Here is a 20,365-nt window from a genome sequence, read left to right on the forward strand (position 1 = left end):
TCCATTTGTTCCCTCACTCTGTGGGGCTCCACTCTGTAGAATACCCTTCTGGAATCAGAGATCTCAGGGGATCTCAGACTCCGCCCATCCAATGCCAACTTCCTCCTGACACAGCTCAGGGTAATAATCTACCAGGATGACTCTGTAGTGAAATTCCACAGTAAGCCAGGATGACCCTGGGACACATAACTCAGGTTATCAGAGTTCCACTGTCTTTGTGGGATCACTGAGTCTGACCTGGTCCATGAGAACCAGCTCCCTTGTGTGATCCTTGATGGCCTGGAACAGGACTGGTCTTGTATCTCAATGACAGACCACAGAGCAGGCATTCAATAAACTGATGGAAGGAAGACTAGGGACCCTGCACTAAAGGACAACTTCTAGGGACAATACTCATTCAGCACACAGGCAGATCCTGACTCTGAGATCTGCCCACTGAGCTCTGGGTCAGCCTCAGAGACACGATTCCCAGAGACTTCACTCACCAGCTGGAGAACCTTGGTCCAGCTCTTAGCCTCTGTGTATCCTGTTTACTCATCTGGGGACAATAAGAGCATACATAACCCTGGGCTTTTCTGAGGTGGAAATGGAGTGAAGGGCTGGCTGCTCCCGGCCCCTGGTATTCCCAAGAATGCCTCTCTGTCCCTCATGCACCTCCACGCTCTGTCTACCACTTGCCTCTTTGGGCAACTCCACAGAGCATCCCACTTTGTTCTCCCTGGCAAGGCTCTTTCTTGTCCCCTCAGCAGTGAGCTGGGGCTGTTGCAACCGGCAAAACAGTATAAAGTGATGAAGAAGGTGCTTCGGGCAAGCTGTGTAAGATTTGGAATGAGTCATAATAGTTTACGGCCGAGCAAATTAAACAGACCATGAACCCTGCTAGAAAAAAACTTTTATGTAATCCCATTTAGTGGCTGTAAAGGCTCCACAGTTCTGACCTCACCAGCAGTCAAAGTAGGGCAGTTGCAAAGAGGACCTCAGTAAAATAATTAAGAGTTAGATAAACCTGGTGCGCTGTGCATTCCTCACCTCATTTGATCTTCAAATTCTAGAAAGTTAGTACATTACCCTCCATCTAATTGAAGAAGACGGAAGCTCAGGGAGGTTATTTGACTCACTCAAGGTCACACAGCTTATGAGAAGGGACGCCAGCCTCCAACACCACTTTGTTGCTATTGTTATTGCTGGGGCAGGGCATAAAAGGAATTGCATTTCTTCTATTAAATTTAGTTCTATCAATAGGTAGTACATCGAGATTGCTTTAAAAATATTGAAAGAGGGACTGGAGAGATGGCTTAGCTGCTAAGAGTCCTCGCTGTTCTTCTGAAAGATCAGAGTTTTGTTACCACCACCCTCATCAGGTGGCTCACAATTGCCTACGACTCTAGTTCCTGGAGATCTGATGCCCTTTTATGCCCCGCCCTCTGGCACTGCACAGTCACAGTACACATAAACAAACGCAGGAGAGAAACATTCACTCATTCATTAAACTGACTAATTAATTTCAAAGACAGAAATCAGCCCAGTGAGACGTCTGGCAGGTAAAGGTACCTGCCACTAAGCCTGACAACCTAAGTTAGATCTCCGGGCCCCACAGGATAGAAGGCGAGAACTGATTTCTGCAAGCTGACTTCTGACCTTTGCCTGTGTACTTCACAGACATACACGAATCAACAAGCAAATGCAATTTAAGGAAAAAAAAAACTTTTTAAAGCAAAGTCACTAAACTATCACAGGGTATAAAGTCACCTGCCTGTTGCCTTCATGTAGAACAATCCTTCCCTGGGCGGAGCCTTCACTCTTCTCAGAGCTACCCCGTGTTCTAGTAGATGCACTCCTGTTATGTAAGCAGGCAGACACGGAGAGAACCCTGGCCTCTCTCCCCCTATCCCTGCAGCCCTGTATCTTCCCTCCCAGGTGTGTGATTTGCTCGAGTATTGTTTTGATTTGCGGTGCATTGCTTCCCTTTGCTGCAGTGGACCTAGGGCCCCGCGTGATAGGAGAACACTCCACTGAGCCACGCCACAGCTCTAGATTTGTGAAGACAAAAGCAATGCCAGAAACTCTGGAGCCATCATCATCATCATCATCATCATCATCATCATCATGATTTCAAAACGCTGAATCTGGGCAAGAGAGGTCCTTGACCCCTAAAAATAGACTTCGAGTTCATAGGTAAGTCATGAAGCTATGGGACCACCAAGATAATCTTAGGAGTACTGTGTGTGTGTCTACCTCACTGGAGGCTCCTAATGAATGTCATTACAGAAAAATAAAAGCAACAATAAACACCTGCAGCCAGATTTAAAACATGAAGCTGGGAAGCAGCTCTCAAGACCAGGAGCCAGTGAAGCTCACTTTGTGCGCCCCCCCCCCCCCAATTCCCTCCCATACCCACAGGGCTGAGGCTATGTGGGCAGTAAAGTACAGTGTGGGATGGGAGACCTGAACTCAGAATTTCTGGACTGTCACCAGACTATTATATGACTTTAGGCTGGTCAACTTCCAACCTAAATAGTTTCTTATTTCAGTTGCAAAGCAGGGCTGTTTTCCTTGCAGGATTGCAGGGCTATGAGAATTAAGGGAAGTGATATATGGGTCATGACTGTGTGTTTGGATCATAGGAGCCCTTCAACATCTCAGAAGAGCTGTTAAGAATGGACAGATTTGACAATGTGGTGATACATTGTGTACCCTAATAAACTTGCCTGGGGATTGGAGGATAGAGCCAGTCACTAGATTAGACATAGAGGCCAGACAGTGGTAGCACACACCCTTAATCCTATCACTCCGAGGCAGAGATCCATTTGGATCTCTGAGTTCAAGGCCACACTGGAAATAGAGTCAGGCAGTGGTGGCACACGCCTTTAATCCCAGGAAGTGACTGGGAGGACATAGAAAGGTATATAAGGCATGAGGAAACAGGAACTAAAGCAGTTCAGCTGAGATCCTTTTGGGTGAGGACTCAGAGGCTTTAGTCTGAGGCTGAGGAGTTGGTGAGGTGAGGTTGGCTGTGGCCTGTTCTGCTTCTCTGATCTTTCAGCTTTTACCCTGATATCTGGCTCTGGGTTTTTTTATTATAAGACCTTTTAAGATTCGTGTTATATTTGACATGAGGGTAAGTGTAGAGTCCCTTACCGGTTCTCCAGGGGGACCAGGCTTTCCATCTCTGCCCTGTTTGCCTTCTTCTCCCTGCAAGATAAACTCCAAAAGCTTAGTGAGTCAAAAAAGGTCAGACAGAAGGGAGGGCATACACAAAGGCAACCATGTGCATCTCTCTGTGCAGCAGCAGCAGCCGCTTTATGCTCTGTTAGCAATACATGGGCATCTCCCCCAACTCCTGCAGTCTGGATGAGGATTTCCGAGTCAGAATCTGATATCATGGAAAAGCAGACCTTCTGCAATTGCACTGTGAATCTTTTTATTTATCTACAAAAGCCCCCACTTTGTTCCTCACCAGGAGCCTCTTTAATGAGTAAGTTGACTAGGGTATGGGTGATGGGAGAAAGAAGAAATCACACAGAAAAACACCTATCAACACTCCTGAGGCATTATGGGGTACAGGGAAAGAAGGCTGGTGCTGCTTGGCTCTAGAAAGTCCAGCGATGCTTTATATGTCTCTCCACAAAACCAAGCCATGAGTCTCTCTCTAGTCCCTGTACCCCAGCTGATCTCAGCTCTAGATGAGGATACTGTGACTTTGACATTTGTTTGATAGCTAAGTACACCTTCAGGCTCTCAGAAGACAAAGACCAGACAGAACAGCATGCAATCCCAGGCCATCTGAATTCAAAAAGAAGTAGCAAAGCTGAGAAAAAAAAAAGAATTCAGTCAAGTGAAGACTGAATTCTACTTGCACCCCTGAGGCATAGGAACTTGGCCTCTTGGTGCCTTTTAGCGTAAGAAGACATACTAAATATGCCCTGCAGCGAGTCACAGACTCCCACTCACACTGCTCAGCAAAACACTGGCACCATCCAGTGAGGCAGCCACTTACAGACAGCTGCCAAGGCAAGTGCCCTTGTGCCTAGACTGTAGTGTCTGGGCGTGGAGGATGATGCTGCAAGCAGTGATCAGAATGGACTGCCTATCCGGGATGCTATCCCATTGTTTGCTTCATTGGTACCTGTCATTTTTTATGGATGCTCTTTCCAGCATTATTACGTGAACTTCAAATAAACCAACTCATGGACCCATCTTCTCTGCAGTTAAAAGCTCCAGGAACATCAAGGAAGAAAGAGCAGAAAGACAATGCCAGCCAGAGAATCAGGAAGTTGGCTGTGAAATTGTACCTCCTAGAAATGACCGGAAAGCTTCACCAATGATACCAGCAGCCTAAACAAGAGCCAGTGACACCAATACACATACTAATGTAGAAGGAAGAAATCTCAGGGTACCGCTACCAGACAAAGAACTACAGGAAACTCAGGAATGCTGGAAGAGAGAGAATTAGTCTTCCCCAGGGATGATGCCCCCAACTGAATATCCATACCAAATGGCCTTGAAATCATATACACACAAGCCACGCAACACTAAATGGACTCAGAAGGTTTTACTTACATATACATGTAAATACATAATTATTTATACATTTATATAATATTATATACATATGTATACATATAGCTATATAATAATTAAAGAAAAAGAGGCCATGAATTTGAAAGTGAGTTCTGGAAGGGCATGGAAGACCTATAGGAGGGAGAGAAGGGATGGGGAAATGATGTAATTAATATTTTAATTAAAATATGCAAAGATTAAAAAGTTCAATTGTTCCTCCCTCCACTGGGAGGCCATGGGGAGGAGGGTCCAGAGAGCTGTGCAGTCAATATGACAGAGGCCATGGGAAGGAAGGACACCAGCGAACTTGGGCTAGTGAAGGCAATGTCTGAGGACTTCAAGTGTGACCCTCTGACCCTGAATGCAGTGACTTGAGAGTGTTCTGTGGCCTCTTGTGCAATCTGAAAAATAAACAGGATTTCCCAAGACAGGAAAGCTGCCTTTGGGGAGTTGCTTGGATGGGCAGTTCCTAACCTTGGCAACCTTGGCTTCTTCACTTTAAATTAATAGACATGCATTTGAGTCTGTACTGCACGGTTAGGATTATGTAAAATACCAAAGATGCAGAGAGTTTTAGGCAGCAAGAATGGCAAGGAGATGGCCCTCAAGAAATGGAGAGACTCGTTTCACTTTCTGATGTTGGTCTTTGGATATTAGTCAGCTTCCTGGTTCGTGCATCTCTCATGGCAACCAACAGAAGCAGGAGGGGTTAAATTCTGCCCATCGGTAATACATACATACATTCATACATACAGTCATGTCGGTCTGCAGCTGCTTCTACCTGTCACATCTTCTTCCTTACCCCGTCAAATCTTCTCTGCATACATACTTTGACCTTGACTGAACTCCCCTGTACCCTTCTCAGAAGCTCCAGGAGTCTCAGCAGTCCAGCTTGGGTGCCCATCCCTGAGTCCCTATAGTCTTTATGGTCTCAAAGATAACTCAGTACATCTTGCTCTGTACCAATGCTTCTTGCTCTTTGATTTGTCTTTTCATGAAATTTCAGTCTACTGCAGAACTGGGACTTTGCATGCACAGTTCAGGGGCTTGCTGTCACTCATGTGTCACTCATTTGGTTTGTCCCACCATTTAGCCCAGACTGAGAAAGTACTAACTTGGGACAGAGAAGGAAGAGATGTTCAAGGCTATGTCCTAAATTTTGTGATAGGGCTTTCAAATGCTGGTATTAAGTTTGGGTTTCATTTTTTAATTTTAATATAATTTTTATTAATGTGTGTGTGCTTACCACATGTGTATGCATGACCACACAGGCCAGAAAAAGGCATTGACTCCCCTAGAACTACAGGTGATTGTGAACTTCCCAGTGTTGGTGTTGGCAACTGAACTCATGTTCTCTAGGAGGACAGCAAGCACTCTTAAGAGTTGAGCCAGCTCTCCAGCCTCTGGTTTTAAGTCTAGTTCAAGTTCATACCTAACCCTGCTGGGAGGTCCCAGGCATGTCTCAGGAATACATGTCTAACAGTGTGGTTTAGTAATGAGTGGGATACACTCATATGTGAAAGGTACTATGTACACAGCAAACTATGGGGACCTTGATACACCTGGAAGTCATAGTGGTTCTTGCTGTTGGGGTACAAAGCAAAGGAGGAGGTGTCTGGTAGGAACTACTTGATAGAGGAAGGAAAAGGAGCTGGAATGATTGTGCAACTAGGGAGGGAGTTAAGAGAAATGGATAAGAAAAAGCTAGAGAGGAAAGGCGGCTGGGTAATGTGAGCTAAGGAGAAACCATAACCTTATTCTGCCCTTTGTAGAAAAGCCACAGGGAGGATGGCCCACAGCTATGCACAGAAAGAAGCCAGTCTTGGTATAATAGTGACGGCAGGCACTAGAAAGACAGTGGTATGATTAGGGCTACATTGAAAGGGAGGAGGGAGATGGGAGAATAAGTAGAGAAAGCAAGGAAAGTAAGACCTTTAAACTCTGTGTTAAAGGCCAGAAAGGAGAAGAGTGAGGCAGAGGACTGGACAGATTGAAGAAAACAGCACGATTCTATCAATGGCTTCCTGCCTCTAGTCTCGTCTCATATACTAAGGATAAGGGGTGGGTGCAAAACCCGAACTGGAGATTTTCTTTACTTAGCTTTACCACTGATAGAATCAAATCACTACAACTTGAGAACCTCAACAGGTCCCTTAACTTCTAGGGTGACAATGGTTTACATGGTAGCTGCCTAGGAGAGGTCTTTTCCATGGTGGTCATGACTGTTAGACAGGTGGGTAGGAAGGGGCCTCAGAGAGCTATTTACCCACTCCCACATTTCTTTTATTACTCTTCACTGTGTGGGGACCCAAGACTGAACACAAATAGATGGCCTCATTAAAGGAGCTGAAACCCATAATATAATTCCCAATTATGCTTCCTTATTTTGTTCCCCACTCTAGTATACAGGAACTTCCTAACTAGAGATACAGAATGATAATAAAAGAGGGAGCATGACCAGAGCCAGAGCAGAGATTGAGAAACAAAGGAGAAGGAGACCAGAGATTAGGAGTTGACCCTGGCTGAGAAGGAAACAGGAATGGATGCCTGGGCTGGGGTTGGGATTAAGACCAAAGGCTTCAATCAAGGGGGGCTGCAACTGCCTAGCCTGTTCAGCATACTAGGTCTGATCAGAATCAGTAAATAGTAACAACATATATGTGTCTGTGTGTGTACTTGCACACGCATGCATGATTTCATAATGCACATACACACATATATCTATCTATATCTATATCTATCTATCTATCTATCTATCTATCTATATATATATATATATATATAATCCAAGGAGGAGGAAAACAGGAGACAAACTGAATTAGAGTATAGGATGTGACTCAGTGGTAGAGTATTTGCTTAGTGTATATGAAACCCTAGAATCCATTCCCAGTACCCAAGAGTTGAGGAGCATCAACTAATAAAGAGGGGTAATCAGGGGTCATTCTGGGCAGACAAAAATGCACACGCAGCCGGGCGGTGGTGGCGCACGCCTTTAATCCCAGCACTCGGGAGGCAGAGCCAGGCAGATCTCTGTGAGTTCGAGGCCAGCCTGGACTACCAAGTGAGTTCCAGGAAAGGCGCAAAGCTACACAGAGAAACCCTGTCTCGAAAAACCAAAAAAAAAAAAAAAAAAAAAAAAAAAAAATGCACACGCAAAACTCCTGAGGCTGGGAGGGGATCAATTGGGGCAGGGGAGACCATATTGTGTCCTAGGAGACAAAAGCATATCAGTGAGGCTGGAATAAAAGAATGCATGATGGAGAGCAGGAGGGGGATGCGGTGGGGGGTTAATCACAAGAGCTCATTCTCATGAGACAAGATCTTCCCAGACAGACAATTAGTATAAGCTGGAGATCTCAACCCTACCGAGGTGTATATTAAATTGCAGAGCTGGGAACAAACATTTGTGTGAGGTCATTCTGGCATATATAAAAAAAACCTTGGCTATAACTACAGTATAACAATTAAACTCCACTCTAGGGGGTCAGCCCAAAGGAATTGGATTACTGCTCTGCGCGTGAAGCTGCCCACTGTATGTTTTTAAATGAAACAATTGATTTTATGAGGCAACAGGGGAGCATCACATGTAATGCAGTACCCATTACATATTATATGCAAATTTTATGAATATGTAACAACAGTGCTGTAAATAAAAAAATGTATGTGTGCATGTAGGCATACATACACACACACACACACACACACACACACACACACACACACACACACACACACATAGTTGTGTAACTATAGGAGGAGAAAGAAAATGAGAATGATTTAAATCAGTAAGAAACCCCAATTGTTAGCCTAAGAGGAGATTAAGACATTTAAGACATGCTCCATTCAAGTTTAGATGTCCTTTGTAATAACCAGATGCAAGACTATTTTCCTTATAATTTTCTAAAATACCATAAATTCCACTAATGGCCACTTCTTGCTATTATGACACATTCTTTTGGGGGGAAGAGGGAATTTTTTTTTATTAAGAAATTTTCTACTCACCCTACATACCACCCACAGATCCCACCTCCTCCCTCCTACCACCCCAAGAGGGAAATCTTTTAAGATAACATCTCCTGTACCTCAGGCTAGCCTTAAACCCTGCCTCACCTCCTTAGTGCTGGGAATAAAGATGCATCACCACATCTGGCTGGGATACATTTCTGCTTGCTAACTTTTCTGATGAGAAACCAGACCCTTCGAAGTGATACTTACTTGGAGTCCTGGAATGCCTGATGGGCCTTGGGGACCAGGAGGGCCTTCTTTGCCCTGAAAGAGCCAAGACATAAGAACATCATGAAATCTTTAGTCAACTGCTCTGGAAAGAAATCTCACAGGGGACTGTCCTGTGAGCTAGGAGGAGCTGGCTAAAAGCTGGGGTGTGCCTGCAGCCTCCTTGCTTCACAGGCTATGCCCCTATCAAGGGCTGTGATAGCGTCAGCAAAGCATTCTCACACAGTGCTGGCACAGAGAGACCCACTCTACATTATAGAGACTTGGGGAATCCACAATCAGAAGACTGTGGAAGATTTGGGGCAATGGAGTTTACAAGACTTGGCTCCAGATCCAACTCAGCATTTGTTCCTTCCCACAGAACCATCTAGGACTATGTTCTGTACCTACAGAGCCCAGCACAAGTGAAAGGCTGGTCAGGAGGCCTGTGTGATCTATGGTCTCCTTATTTTCATTGTGTATTTTTCCCAGAGATTCCCAAACTTTTAACCAGAAATAGCTACAAGTCATTATTCCCTCCATGAAAATCGTGTGGTATTTTGAATGTCTGTATTGCCAAATTGCATCAATTGGAATTTTGTTTCCCATTTTATTCATGTAGGTCTATAGATACCACCAGGGCTTTAGCCTCTGTTCTAATCACACTGCTCAGCTTCCTATCACCCCATATCTCTGCTGTGAGTATATAGGGCTCTTGACAACTTTCCAATCTCTGCCAGTGCCTTTGCAAGACAAGATTCTTATGCCTCTAATCACATAAAATGGGATAGTCTAAAGCAGTGCTTCTCAACCTTCCTAATGCTGCAACCCTTTAATGCAGTTCCTCATGCTGTGGTGACCCCCAACCATAAAATTATTATTGTTGCTACTTCCCAACTGCAATTTTGCTACTGTTATGAATAACAATGTAAATATCTTTGCTTTCCAATGGTCTTACGCAACTCTTGTGAAAGGGACATTCGACCCCCAAAGGGTTATGACCCACAAGTTGAGAACCTCTGTTCTAAAGGGTTATAATTTTGCCATCAAAATATAAGTGAAAACAAGCAAAAGTGTGTATTTATTCTACATTCATATAGATTTTTTTAAATGGCCCCATCAGTGGACCAAAACACAGTTCCTTTATTAAGCACTATTTGTACTGTATGTAAACTGCATGACTATGTTTTAGCCAAATCCAAACCATGAAGAAGATAGAAACACATGCTTACAACACAGAGAGATTATTGTACAGATACTTGAGTTTGGTGCAGAAAGGATCATGCTTTATTTTTATCATTGTTAAAAGCTTCTGCAATGTATTCACATTTTTCATATGCATGGAAAAAAGTTACTAAAATAATATAGAGAAGGTGATATGCCTTTGGGTTGATTTCAATTTGCTGCAAGACATTTAGGACAATCTGGACACACTGCCTCTCAGATCGATGCAGAATAACTGATCCAGTGAAACACAGCATCTCTCCTCCATTACAGAATCTACCACCACATATGCAAATAGTGTAGATATATACTATCAAATATTCAATTAACACTGGGGAGTTTTAAATACTATTAATGGAACATTCTGGATACCTCTCTAGATGCTTCTTGTTCTAAGAACCTTCAAATGGAAAAACAGTGATTCCAGAACAGGGTCAACAATTTCCAGTCATCTGTCTGTTCTTGTAAATAAACTTTTATTAGCAGAAACTCATACCCTATCAGTATGTGTATTGTCTATGGCTCATGCTGCCTTACTGAAGCTCAGTTCAGTAGTTACAACAGAGAATTGTGTGTCACAAAGTAAGAAAAGTCTCCTATTTGTTTCTTCATAGATCAAGTTTGCTAAGCCTTGAGCTAAACCATTCACTTGATTCTCAGGTGAGGGAGGCAAGTTCAGGAGAGGACTCTGCCTCTTGACATCCCAGCCATCATAAGCACTTCTCTAATATTTACAAAGCAGTTCACTTGACCAAGAGCAGGAGACAGACACTCTCTAACTAGCCTCCAGCAACAAATTCCAGCACACAGAGCCAGCTCCGCCAATCTTCCAGAACACCTTGGCCCAGTCTGCACACAGCATCTCCCTAATCTCTCTTTAGAGCTGAATGCTCACAAGGTGACACGGGACTTTCTCCCTTAAGTTTGCTTGTACCAATCACTTGCTGTGGAATTAACACATTTAAATATTTATTAAGCAACTAATTGAAATCAGGCAGAAAATAGAAAATAATGATTTTTTTCAAATTAATTCAGCTTTGAAAATTCGAGCTCCTTTCCACGTAAATAGGTAGCTATACAGCAGCTATAAAAGATCAACAAAAACTCTGACAATCTAAAATTCTCCACTCATATTGCTTCAGAGGAGCTCTGTCCTCAAACCTCTTTTAGTACCAAGGAGTGGCTATTTAGACATCGTGTTCTATAAGAGTAATTGTAAGAGGTGTCATCTGGGGACTCCATGTCATACTGTGGCCCTTCATGTCATATCAAAATAATGGTGAGTGATTCATATGTCTTAATTCAAAACAGTGAGAATACTCAGGATTTCATGAACTGTGTGTATCCATATTACCCAGCCAACATCATTTCACCTAAGAAAACTTTGCCCATACCCAAATTTAATATTTATAGTAATCTATCAGGACTATGGGCAGCTCCAACTGCTCCCATAGCTTACCAAGGGGTCCCATGATAGAATCAAAGTTTTATTTAGTAGAGTTTAATTCGTAGCAATGTAATGATTTTACAACTGGGCTCAGTATCTTATTCTCCTCAGGCAAACAGTCCATTAGTTTTATTGGGAAAATCTTTTATGGTCTGAGAATCAATAAAAAGCTGCCTGCGGTACTTTCTACCCTGGGATTTATGCATGGGTTGCTTCAAACGGATTGACCGCGGGATGATCCTACAAAGGGCCGTGGGGCTGCCAGCTATTCAATCTCAGCGCTCCATGGTGAGCTGGGGTGAAATAGTCGAAAGAACACCAAAGTGATGTCTTCAAATTGACTTAAGTCCCGAGCTGAACATTAATTTCCTGTGTGCCTTTGTCTACTGGGCACTACTTTTCCATGCTGGCAAAGAATGATGTGCTGTTGCTAACTGCACCCTCAGGGTCCTTCTGCACAGAAGCTTGCCAGAGACACAAGAGCAGGAGCCCAACCTCATGCTTTGTGACAATGCTGCCGGGCTTCCTGTAACCAGCTGTTGGCTCTGACTCTTCTGTTAAATGCTGACTGCTTCTCCAGTCTCACTTTCCTTATTCATAAAATGGGTATGACAATTCTAGGCTTCTCTAAATTACAAGTCTGAAATGGCTGGAGAGAAGCCAGAAGGGATAAGGGGTACTGATATATTGGATGTATATCTTTAAACGCTATACATGTATTCAGCCAGCATGATGCTTCCCAAGCTGTATTTCAGCTTTTCTTTTTGGTGCTGAATCCTAATGTGGTTCTAGCAGCTTGATGAAAAGAAAAGAATTCTAGGTTTTGAGATTAGAAAGCATTGAGTTCAACTGCAAACAACACCAGCTGTGATTTGGGGATCTTGAGCAATGACCTTCCTTTCCAACTTGTACCTTCCTCTGGAACAGTTGTGATAACAGAGCTGTTGCCAGCCTGAAACCCAGTTGAGCATACCACAGCACAGGATGGGCATCTCCATCATCTGTGGTTACTCTGAACCACACTCAGATACTGCGCTGACAAGGAGAGATGGAATGGACATTTAGAGCTTGTTTTCACTGGGGAATCACAGGTCACCAGACCACTCCATCAAAACCTTCATGTTAATGGTAAAGTAATGAGACACCTAGAAGAAGGCAATTTGCCCTGCATTTCCCCTACAAGAAAACATGGCAGTGAACAGAGCCTCAGGAATATGGGGGCTCACAATACGAGAGGACAGGAGCAGAGCTGGCAAACACGGGGCTCTAAAAAGTCCTAACGGTCAGCGTAAGGATGATTCTGTCTCCCACAGAACTTACCGGGGGCCCTTGAAGTCCTGGTGGTCCTGCAGGGCCTGCATTTCCATCCGCTCCCTACAAAGACAAGGCAGAAGACCAGTTTCAGAGCAGCTGGAATGAGGCTGGGGGAGCAAGCACAGTCCAGGAAGGGGCGAAGCACTGATGAACCAGTCATCCCTAAGAAAACAGAATATCTTCACACTTGCAAAAAAGGTGGTAGAAGGGTTCCAGAGAAGTGAGTAGGCAGTGCAGGGTGAGCCCCAGGCATGAGTCTATACCACTGCTTTGGGGGCTGTTGTTCCTTCTGCCTACAGCCTTGTCCCCATGTCCACAGGTTCACCTCAGGCATCAGTTTCTAAGAGAGATACTCAATACCTGCAAGATTGAAAAGCTCAAGCCCTGGCCCTTCACAAACCATGGTAATGTCTTTCCCTCTTTTGTAGCTATTTTTTGCTGTAGCATGTGTCAATGCCTGATACCCCAGTGTTCGATAACTTCAAATTCATTTATTGCCTATATTCCTCTTTTCCAACCCCTCCTACATCACAACTTCCATGATTTCTTCTCTTCCTGGGAACTTAAGAAGCTCCTGGAGTACACTGGATACTTAGTCCATATTTTTGAATAATCAGATGGGAGTGGGGGCAGAATGAGCTAGGGGATGAAGGGAGCAATTCTTTAGGTGAATTTAGGCATTTGCCTCTTGCTAGCATTCATAAGCTGCATGTGATCCAAGTTCGGTTTCTGCCTCTCTGAACGTATGGAAACTGCCTCCATCCTAAGTAGATGGGGAATGTTTGAGATGAGTTGGAAGAAGTGCTGGGTACAGGACAGGGGGACTGGCTCAGACAGAAGCTCAGACTCAGAATTCTGGGTGTTCATTCTGCCTCTTCACAGAGTAGCTCTGCAACCCAGTGCAAGTTACGTTACCCCTCCACATCCCAGAAATGCAGAAAAAGAGCAACCACCACATGTGGGTTGTTGAATGGGCTGAAAAGGGCAACATGTATAAAGAACCAGCCATCACCAAAAACACCCCAAGGACTCTCTCTGCACAAAGGGCCATCTAATACCAAAAGTCTATCTTCCATCCAAGGACCAGAGCCACAGCACTTACTGACTAACCGTGGAAGCATGCACAAACAAGTTCTCACAGAACTTTATTGATAACTATTCAGAGGCTTTTGATTGATTTATATGGTGGTTTTTTCCCCCTTGGGTGCTAGCCATGTTATAGGGACAGAGAAATATCCATATTATAGCCTTGCACTTCAACGAAACTTGATGCTGTAAATATGACTGTTTTTCTATGGATTGCAAGTTCTTAGAGCAGAATGCTGTTTGATGTGCCTACACCTCTTAGGCTAGATAAGAAGCCAAATAATGTTCATGAACTACAGGGACATGGGTAATAGTTAAAAAAAATAGCATGAAGTTCTGTTTTGTTTTTCTACAAAATTTAGCCAAAGTTTCTTTCTCCGCACCCTGGACTTTGTAAAGTTGGAATCAAAAGCATAGTAGGAAAGTGGTAAAAGTTTTATCTGGTGGAGGCACACTGGCTGAGAGCAGAAAATAAATTCTGGTAGAGCTCTGAGGGCTTGGAGCCTAGACCATGGGATACCCTGGACAGGACCTGCCAAACAGTAAGCACTTCTGCATAAATGGCCAAGCTGGTTGCTTCTCTGCTCTCTGAGTTGCTTCTGTGGGACCAGCCACTGAGCCTAGGGGCTGACTCATCACCTAAGCTCCAGCACAGCAGCACAAAGCATGGCATAAAACAGATGTTCAGTAAGCATTTACACAAGCTGAAAGCATTCCTCCATTGGAAACAGACCCACTGGCTTCTGACTGTGACCTGCCTCTGTGTCTCAGACTCATCCTTTCGCATGAGCATTCAAAGCCAGGACCTGTGACTATCAAGGAGCTCTAAGTTATAGCCATTTCTGGTGGGAAGGTACTAGAGCCATGTACCTGTTTTGGAACTCTCAGGATGAAGGAAAGAAGCTTTAAGGGTGGGTCCATCCTCTGTGATTCTCAGCTGATGGGGTACACTTGGAGGTTAAAGCTACTATGGCAAGAAATTATTCACCAATGAACTGATTTTTAATAAAGCCACTTGTCTCTCATAGGATTTTTTGATTAATGCCAATGGCATTCCTCAATATCCACTGGAGTCCCACCTTTGTCAGAATTTCATCTGCCTGATTTTTGAATCTAACAATAAAATAGGTGTGCTGGTTGTGTTGTGGTTTGTGTGTGTGTGTGTGTGTGTGTGTGTGTGTGTGTGTGTGTGTGTATGTGTGTGTGTGTCTTTCTTTCTCTCTCTCTTTCTTTCTTTCTTTCTTTCTTTCTTTCTTTCTTTCTTTCTTTCTTCCTTTCTCATCAACTTGGCACAGCTAAAGTTTTCTAGGGAAAAAGAGGAACCTCAACTGAGAAAATGTTTCCATCAGATGGGACTCTGTGCATATCTATGGAACATTTTCTTGACTAATGATTGATATTAGAGGGCCCAGCCTACTTATGGCAGTACTACCCCTGGGAAGGTGGTCCTAGGTGCTATAAGGAGGCAGCTTAAGTAAGTTTTAGAGAGTAAGCCAGTAAGCAGAGTTCTTCCATGGTCTCTGCTTCAGTTCCTGCCTTGAGTTCCTGCTCTTAGTGATGGAATGTGACCTGGGTTGTGTGAGCCAAGTAAATTCTTTAATCTCCATGTTGCTTCTGGTCATGGTATTTTATCACAGCAACAGGAAGCTTACTGGGACAGTATGCAAATACAACACAACATGATTTACTAAGGAAAATTACAAACCTTGAAAGAATTTTAAAGTTCTATGCAGTTCAATGACAACAAATGAATCAGTCTCTTATAATTTCCTCCACAAAAGCACATAGCAGAACAAGATCAGGTAGGAATTGAGGCTGGGAAATTAAAAAAGCTGTTGACACAAGAGCTATTAGGAGTGGGGAGATGATATCAGAGATTTAAAGTGAATTTTTCATTCTTTGAAATGACTGATTTTATTGTGAACTTGATGTAAAGGCTTACTATAAAAGGCCAATTGCTGTTTCATGCTTTTACATGATTTCATTCAACAAATACTTTTTTAAATTTGATTTTTTTAATCAATTAACACAACTAGAAGTCAGTGAGTTGCTATTTAAAAAGACAAAGCAGGGACAGAAGAGATGGTCTAATGGTTAAGAACATTTTCTGCTCTTGCAGAGGACATGGGTTTGGTTCATAGCAGCCACATAGCATCTTATAATTATCTGTCACTCCAGTTTGAGGAGCTCTGATGCCCCCTTCCTGGACTCTGCAAGCATCTCCATGCATATACATGTACACATGCAGACACACGTACACAAACACACACAAGCACCCACACACAGTCTATAAAAAGCAAAGAAAACAACAAACAAATCAAGCTTCATTTTGAAACTTTAACTTCATAATCCAAACTGACTCCCTTTTACAAAATTTACTTTAAAATCCTGGTTTCTGTTAGGCCCAGGTTCCTTTTTAGTAGGCTTTGAGTCATCCAGAGTGGCCATGTTTGCAAAGTCTGAGAGACAGAGTTTCATAAAGAATCCATGAAAATCTCTGGGGTCCTGGGCCCAGCAGGGACAGTAATTGCCACTGCTGGTTGTCATGGCTACCTTCCATGAATCTAAGAGCTGCAATTGCAGTTGGCTTCAAGCAGAGAAACAACATGACTAATCTGTAAAAACAGAAAAATGCTAAGGCCCTGTGTCAATGTCATGGCTACAGTTACTACAAGAGCAAGGAAATTCTTTGCTTAAATGGCACAATAAATTGGATGGTAGGAAGAGTAGACATTTATAGTTATCAAAAATGCCAGAGAATAACAATAAGTGGTTAAAAAGAATAATAGTGAACAATAATTTATAACTGTTAGTTATTGATTCCAGAAAACTGGGGAGGATCTAGGCTTCTATGGGCATCTTCAAGTTCAATGTAAAGGAGTTCTTTACTCAAGAGCCTACCCTGAAATACTGGCTTCATCATTCCTTACCAGGGACCCTCAGGCCCAAGATCACCCTGAGTAGCCCATCTTTCAAGGCTACTCAAATCCCTCAATATTCATCCCATTCACTTCTTTCTTACCCCTGGACATTTTAAGGGTAACCCCATGCCTTCAAATAAGATAGGTCCAGTGTGATACAATCTCCATGGAGAATGGATACATGCCTTGAATGCCAAAACCAAGAGACAACGGTCATTGTCATTAGAGAGTCTACTTACTGGTGGTCCAGGATTCCCTGGTGGGCCCATGAAGCCTGGAACTCCAGGGTGACCCTAGTAATACACAGAAGATAATTATTCAAAAGTGACTCCTTAAAAAACTTTCAACTTAAAACAATAACAGTTTTCAACTGAAACAAGGTAGTTTCAACAACCAATCCAGAGTCTGCCTCTTAAGCTGAGTGACAAGTCTGGTTGAAGACTCTGGGAACAAAGGGTCTCTTTATCATGTACCTTAATGATTCCATAGGTTCAAAAGAGTTCATCATAATATTTATAAATGAATAGGTCTTGAGAGAGAATTTGCTTCAAAATCATGTGCGGTGGAGAAAAAGCATATGGAAGTAGCTGAGGATGTAGATCAAAACAAAATGGGCTGTATCTTATATCTACATGGAACCTGAAAAATGATTTGTATTATACTCCCAATCTTCCAGATATGCATGCAATGTCCCATTAAAGAATGAATGAATGAATAAATAAATAATGTGGGTATGTACATTTATACAGAGTTGTCACCCCTACAAGGCTTGGTTCTGGGATATCTTCCCAAGGACACCAGAATTCAGGGTGTTCGAGTCCTTTATACAGAATCACCTATGAGTCCGACACACCTGTTCACATACTTTTAACTATCTCTGGACAACCTGTGCTACTTACTGCAATGAAATACTAAAGGAAGAGCTGTTATCATATTATTTCAGAGATAATAAGAAGGACAAAAACCTAAAAACATTTTCAGTCATGGTTGGTTTATTCTATGGCTAGCAAGGCCAAGGGTGTAAAGTGCTGTGTGTGTGTGTGTGTGTGTGTGTATGTGTGTGTGTGTGTGTGTGTGTGTGTGTGTGTGTGTGTGTGTGTGTGTGTGTGAGAGAGAGAGAGAGAGAGAGAGAGAGAGAGAGAGATATGCATGTACAGACCAAAGAACAAGGCCCAGTAATGTCCCTCAGGGGTCAAATAAAAGAGACTGTATCTTATATTTAAATGGAACCTGAAAATTTATTTTTATTATACTCCCAACCTTACAGATATGCATACTAATTGTTTTTGATAGGGAGTTTCTCATTGCCCTGGGATTTGCCGAGCAGGCTAGGCTTACTGGCCTGCAAACCCCAAGGATCACGTGTTTGCCCTATCCCAGTGCTGAGATTACAACTGCAGGCCACCACAACAGCTTTTTGTTTGGTTTTTTGTTTGTTTGTTTGTTGTTTGTTTGTTTTTAACACGGGCCCTGGGGAATCAAACTCATCCCTCACACTCTCAAGACAAGTACTTTACTCTTACCCACCAAGCTCCATATCTATAGTGCGTGATCTCTGTGTGTGTGTGTGTGTGTGTGTGTGTGTGTGTGTGTGTGTGCATGTGCGTGTATGTGTGTATACCTCCCTAACAGAATAAGCTTGGAGTAATTTATCTATGACAACAATACTATGACAATATTACAGAAATAATCTATTTTCACATCTGGAGTTTCCTGTGAGTTATAGAATGAGTCGTTCATTTTTTTATATATATATATAATGTAGAATTTAATGAGAATTTAATCTTTCTCTCTCCTATGTCTTCAAACCTGCAATTGGAAAACACAAACAATACTCATTACAATGCATAGAGTACTTGTTGCTGACATGCTAACCTTGGTATAATAACCCAGATACCTTTTGTTTCTCCAAATACAGGGGAGAAAACCTTAAGCACAGCTCTCCTTTGGCTGCTTGAGGATCTCTGGCTCAGTGGCTCACCCTCCACCCACCTGTATCAATATGCCCTGAGGTCAGGATCCACCCTTGCTCATTTCGTATCTCAGATTCTGGAGCAGTGCCCGACATGGAATTAGTTACCGTGAGCACTGAAGTGAGATGCAGAGCAGTGTGAAAGCAGAAAGGGGAGGGCTGGTAGAGACTGGGAAAGAGAAGGCAGGGGAAATGATGGCTATGGAGACAATGCACAAGTCACTTAGTAATCACTAAAGCTGCCCAAGCAAGGCTGGACGGAATCAGCCAGTGCTACTGGTTGGGGGACAGTGGGGAAGCAGTATCTCAGAATCATATGGGGGAGAGAGCTTCAGTATTGGTGCCAGCCTCCCATGCATTAGTACAAGGGTCTAGCTAGCCTGAACAGGCAAGGACTGGCTCAGGGAGTGCTGTGAAGCACTTCAAACAGCGCCATGAGTGTAAAAAGAAGAGCTCAAGAATATGAGGGAGGGATAAAGGGGTGCTTCCTGGAGAATGAAAACACCACCGGTGAGGGAGAAGCAATCATGGGGAGAGAGGGGAGGAAATGAAAAGGTGAAGGCTCCTCAGACAACTGGGAGATGGATCAGGATGAGAGTAAGCAGAGAGGTCAAGGTGCAAAGCAGGAAATCAAGATTCAAACATTCCTCTGCAGGCACAGAAGAGGCAAGGGTGGTATCAGAAGCAGTAGGTGGACACAGATGAGAACGAGGCCTTTCTTACAACCAATGCAAGCTTCTTTATGATGGAAATCGGCTTTACCTGATCGCCTTTCTGTCCCACCTCACCCTCTGCACCACGCTCTCCTTGGTTTCCCTTGGAAAGAAAACAGAAAGGACAAGTCAGGTCACAAGACATTTCACTAGAGCGTCACTGCAAATATACAAGTACGCCTCGGTGCTTTCGCTCACTCTTCAAATTCTTAGCAGATTATTGCTGCACACCAACCATGGTGACAGCAGACAGACGCAAGCCCTGATTGAAAGGCTGCTGGTGACACTGTTTAGTTGTGTTTTTCTGATCCCTTGGGGAAGCACAAGCAAACAGGGCTGGGAGGAAGGCAGGATTGAGTTCTCTGAGCCTGGTATATCACTCCTGAACCTGAACAGTGATGGATGGCAGGTATCACTAGAAGAGTGGATGATGGTCCTAGATTGTATCTGTAACCACAGTGAGAGGTGGACAAGAAGGTCCAGGCTGAGGGAAAGAGAAAGTATGAGGTCTTCCAGGAAGGTGAGACAGAGGAAGAAGGGAGGGTCAGTCAGTGGGTCTTGAAGAGCAGGTGTGTGAGAAAGGTAGAAGGAAGGTAGAGACAGGAGACCAGGGAGCGCTGCACACTGAAATCTGTGGTCACTTTCTCCACATACATGTTCTGTAGGCCCCTAGTATTGGCTGTGGGACCTGAAGAACCACTCAAACACTCAGTAGTACTTTTCTTAACAAATTTCCAACAATGACAAAAATAGCTAATGATAACCCCCTCAGAGAATGCCCAGATCAAACTGCTAGATGACGCATGGAAGCACTTCACATAGAGGGGGGTACTATTATAACTATTTGTTATAATTATCATTTTCTTATTTGACTATTTGATCCTCACTTTATCTTTTGCTGCCTGCCACTGGGAAG

The 20,365-nt window shown here is 43.3% G+C and overlaps 1 protein-coding gene across 3 annotated transcripts in view; it reads right to left on the minus strand.

The window, feature by feature from the left end:
* The window catches only part of Col22a1 (collagen type XXII alpha 1 chain), a 255,332-nt gene that overhangs the window by 33,651 nt on the left and 201,316 nt on the right, over nt 1-20,365 (minus strand). For all 3 annotated transcript variants that reach the window (XR_008220523.1, XM_052747950.1, XM_052747949.1), the window contains exons 47-51: nt 19,499-19,552; nt 17,004-17,057; nt 12,764-12,817; nt 8,776-8,829; nt 3,139-3,192 (exon numbers count right to left, since the gene is read on the minus strand). Coding sequence is in view for 2 of the 3 variants with exons in the window: in XM_052747950.1 (XP_052603910.1) it covers nt 3,139-3,192; nt 8,776-8,829; nt 12,764-12,817; nt 17,004-17,057; nt 19,499-19,552 (270 nt within the window). In the remaining variant the exon portion in view is untranslated. The remainder of the gene's footprint in view (nt 1-3,138; nt 3,193-8,775; nt 8,830-12,763; nt 12,818-17,003; nt 17,058-19,498; nt 19,553-20,365) is intronic.

This window comes from Peromyscus californicus, unplaced genomic scaffold (assembly GCF_007827085.1).
Source record: "Peromyscus californicus insignis strain IS unplaced genomic scaffold, ASM782708v3 Scaffold_20__1_contigs__length_68692818, whole genome shotgun sequence".
Taxonomy (NCBI): domain Eukaryota; kingdom Metazoa; phylum Chordata; class Mammalia; order Rodentia; family Cricetidae; genus Peromyscus; species Peromyscus californicus.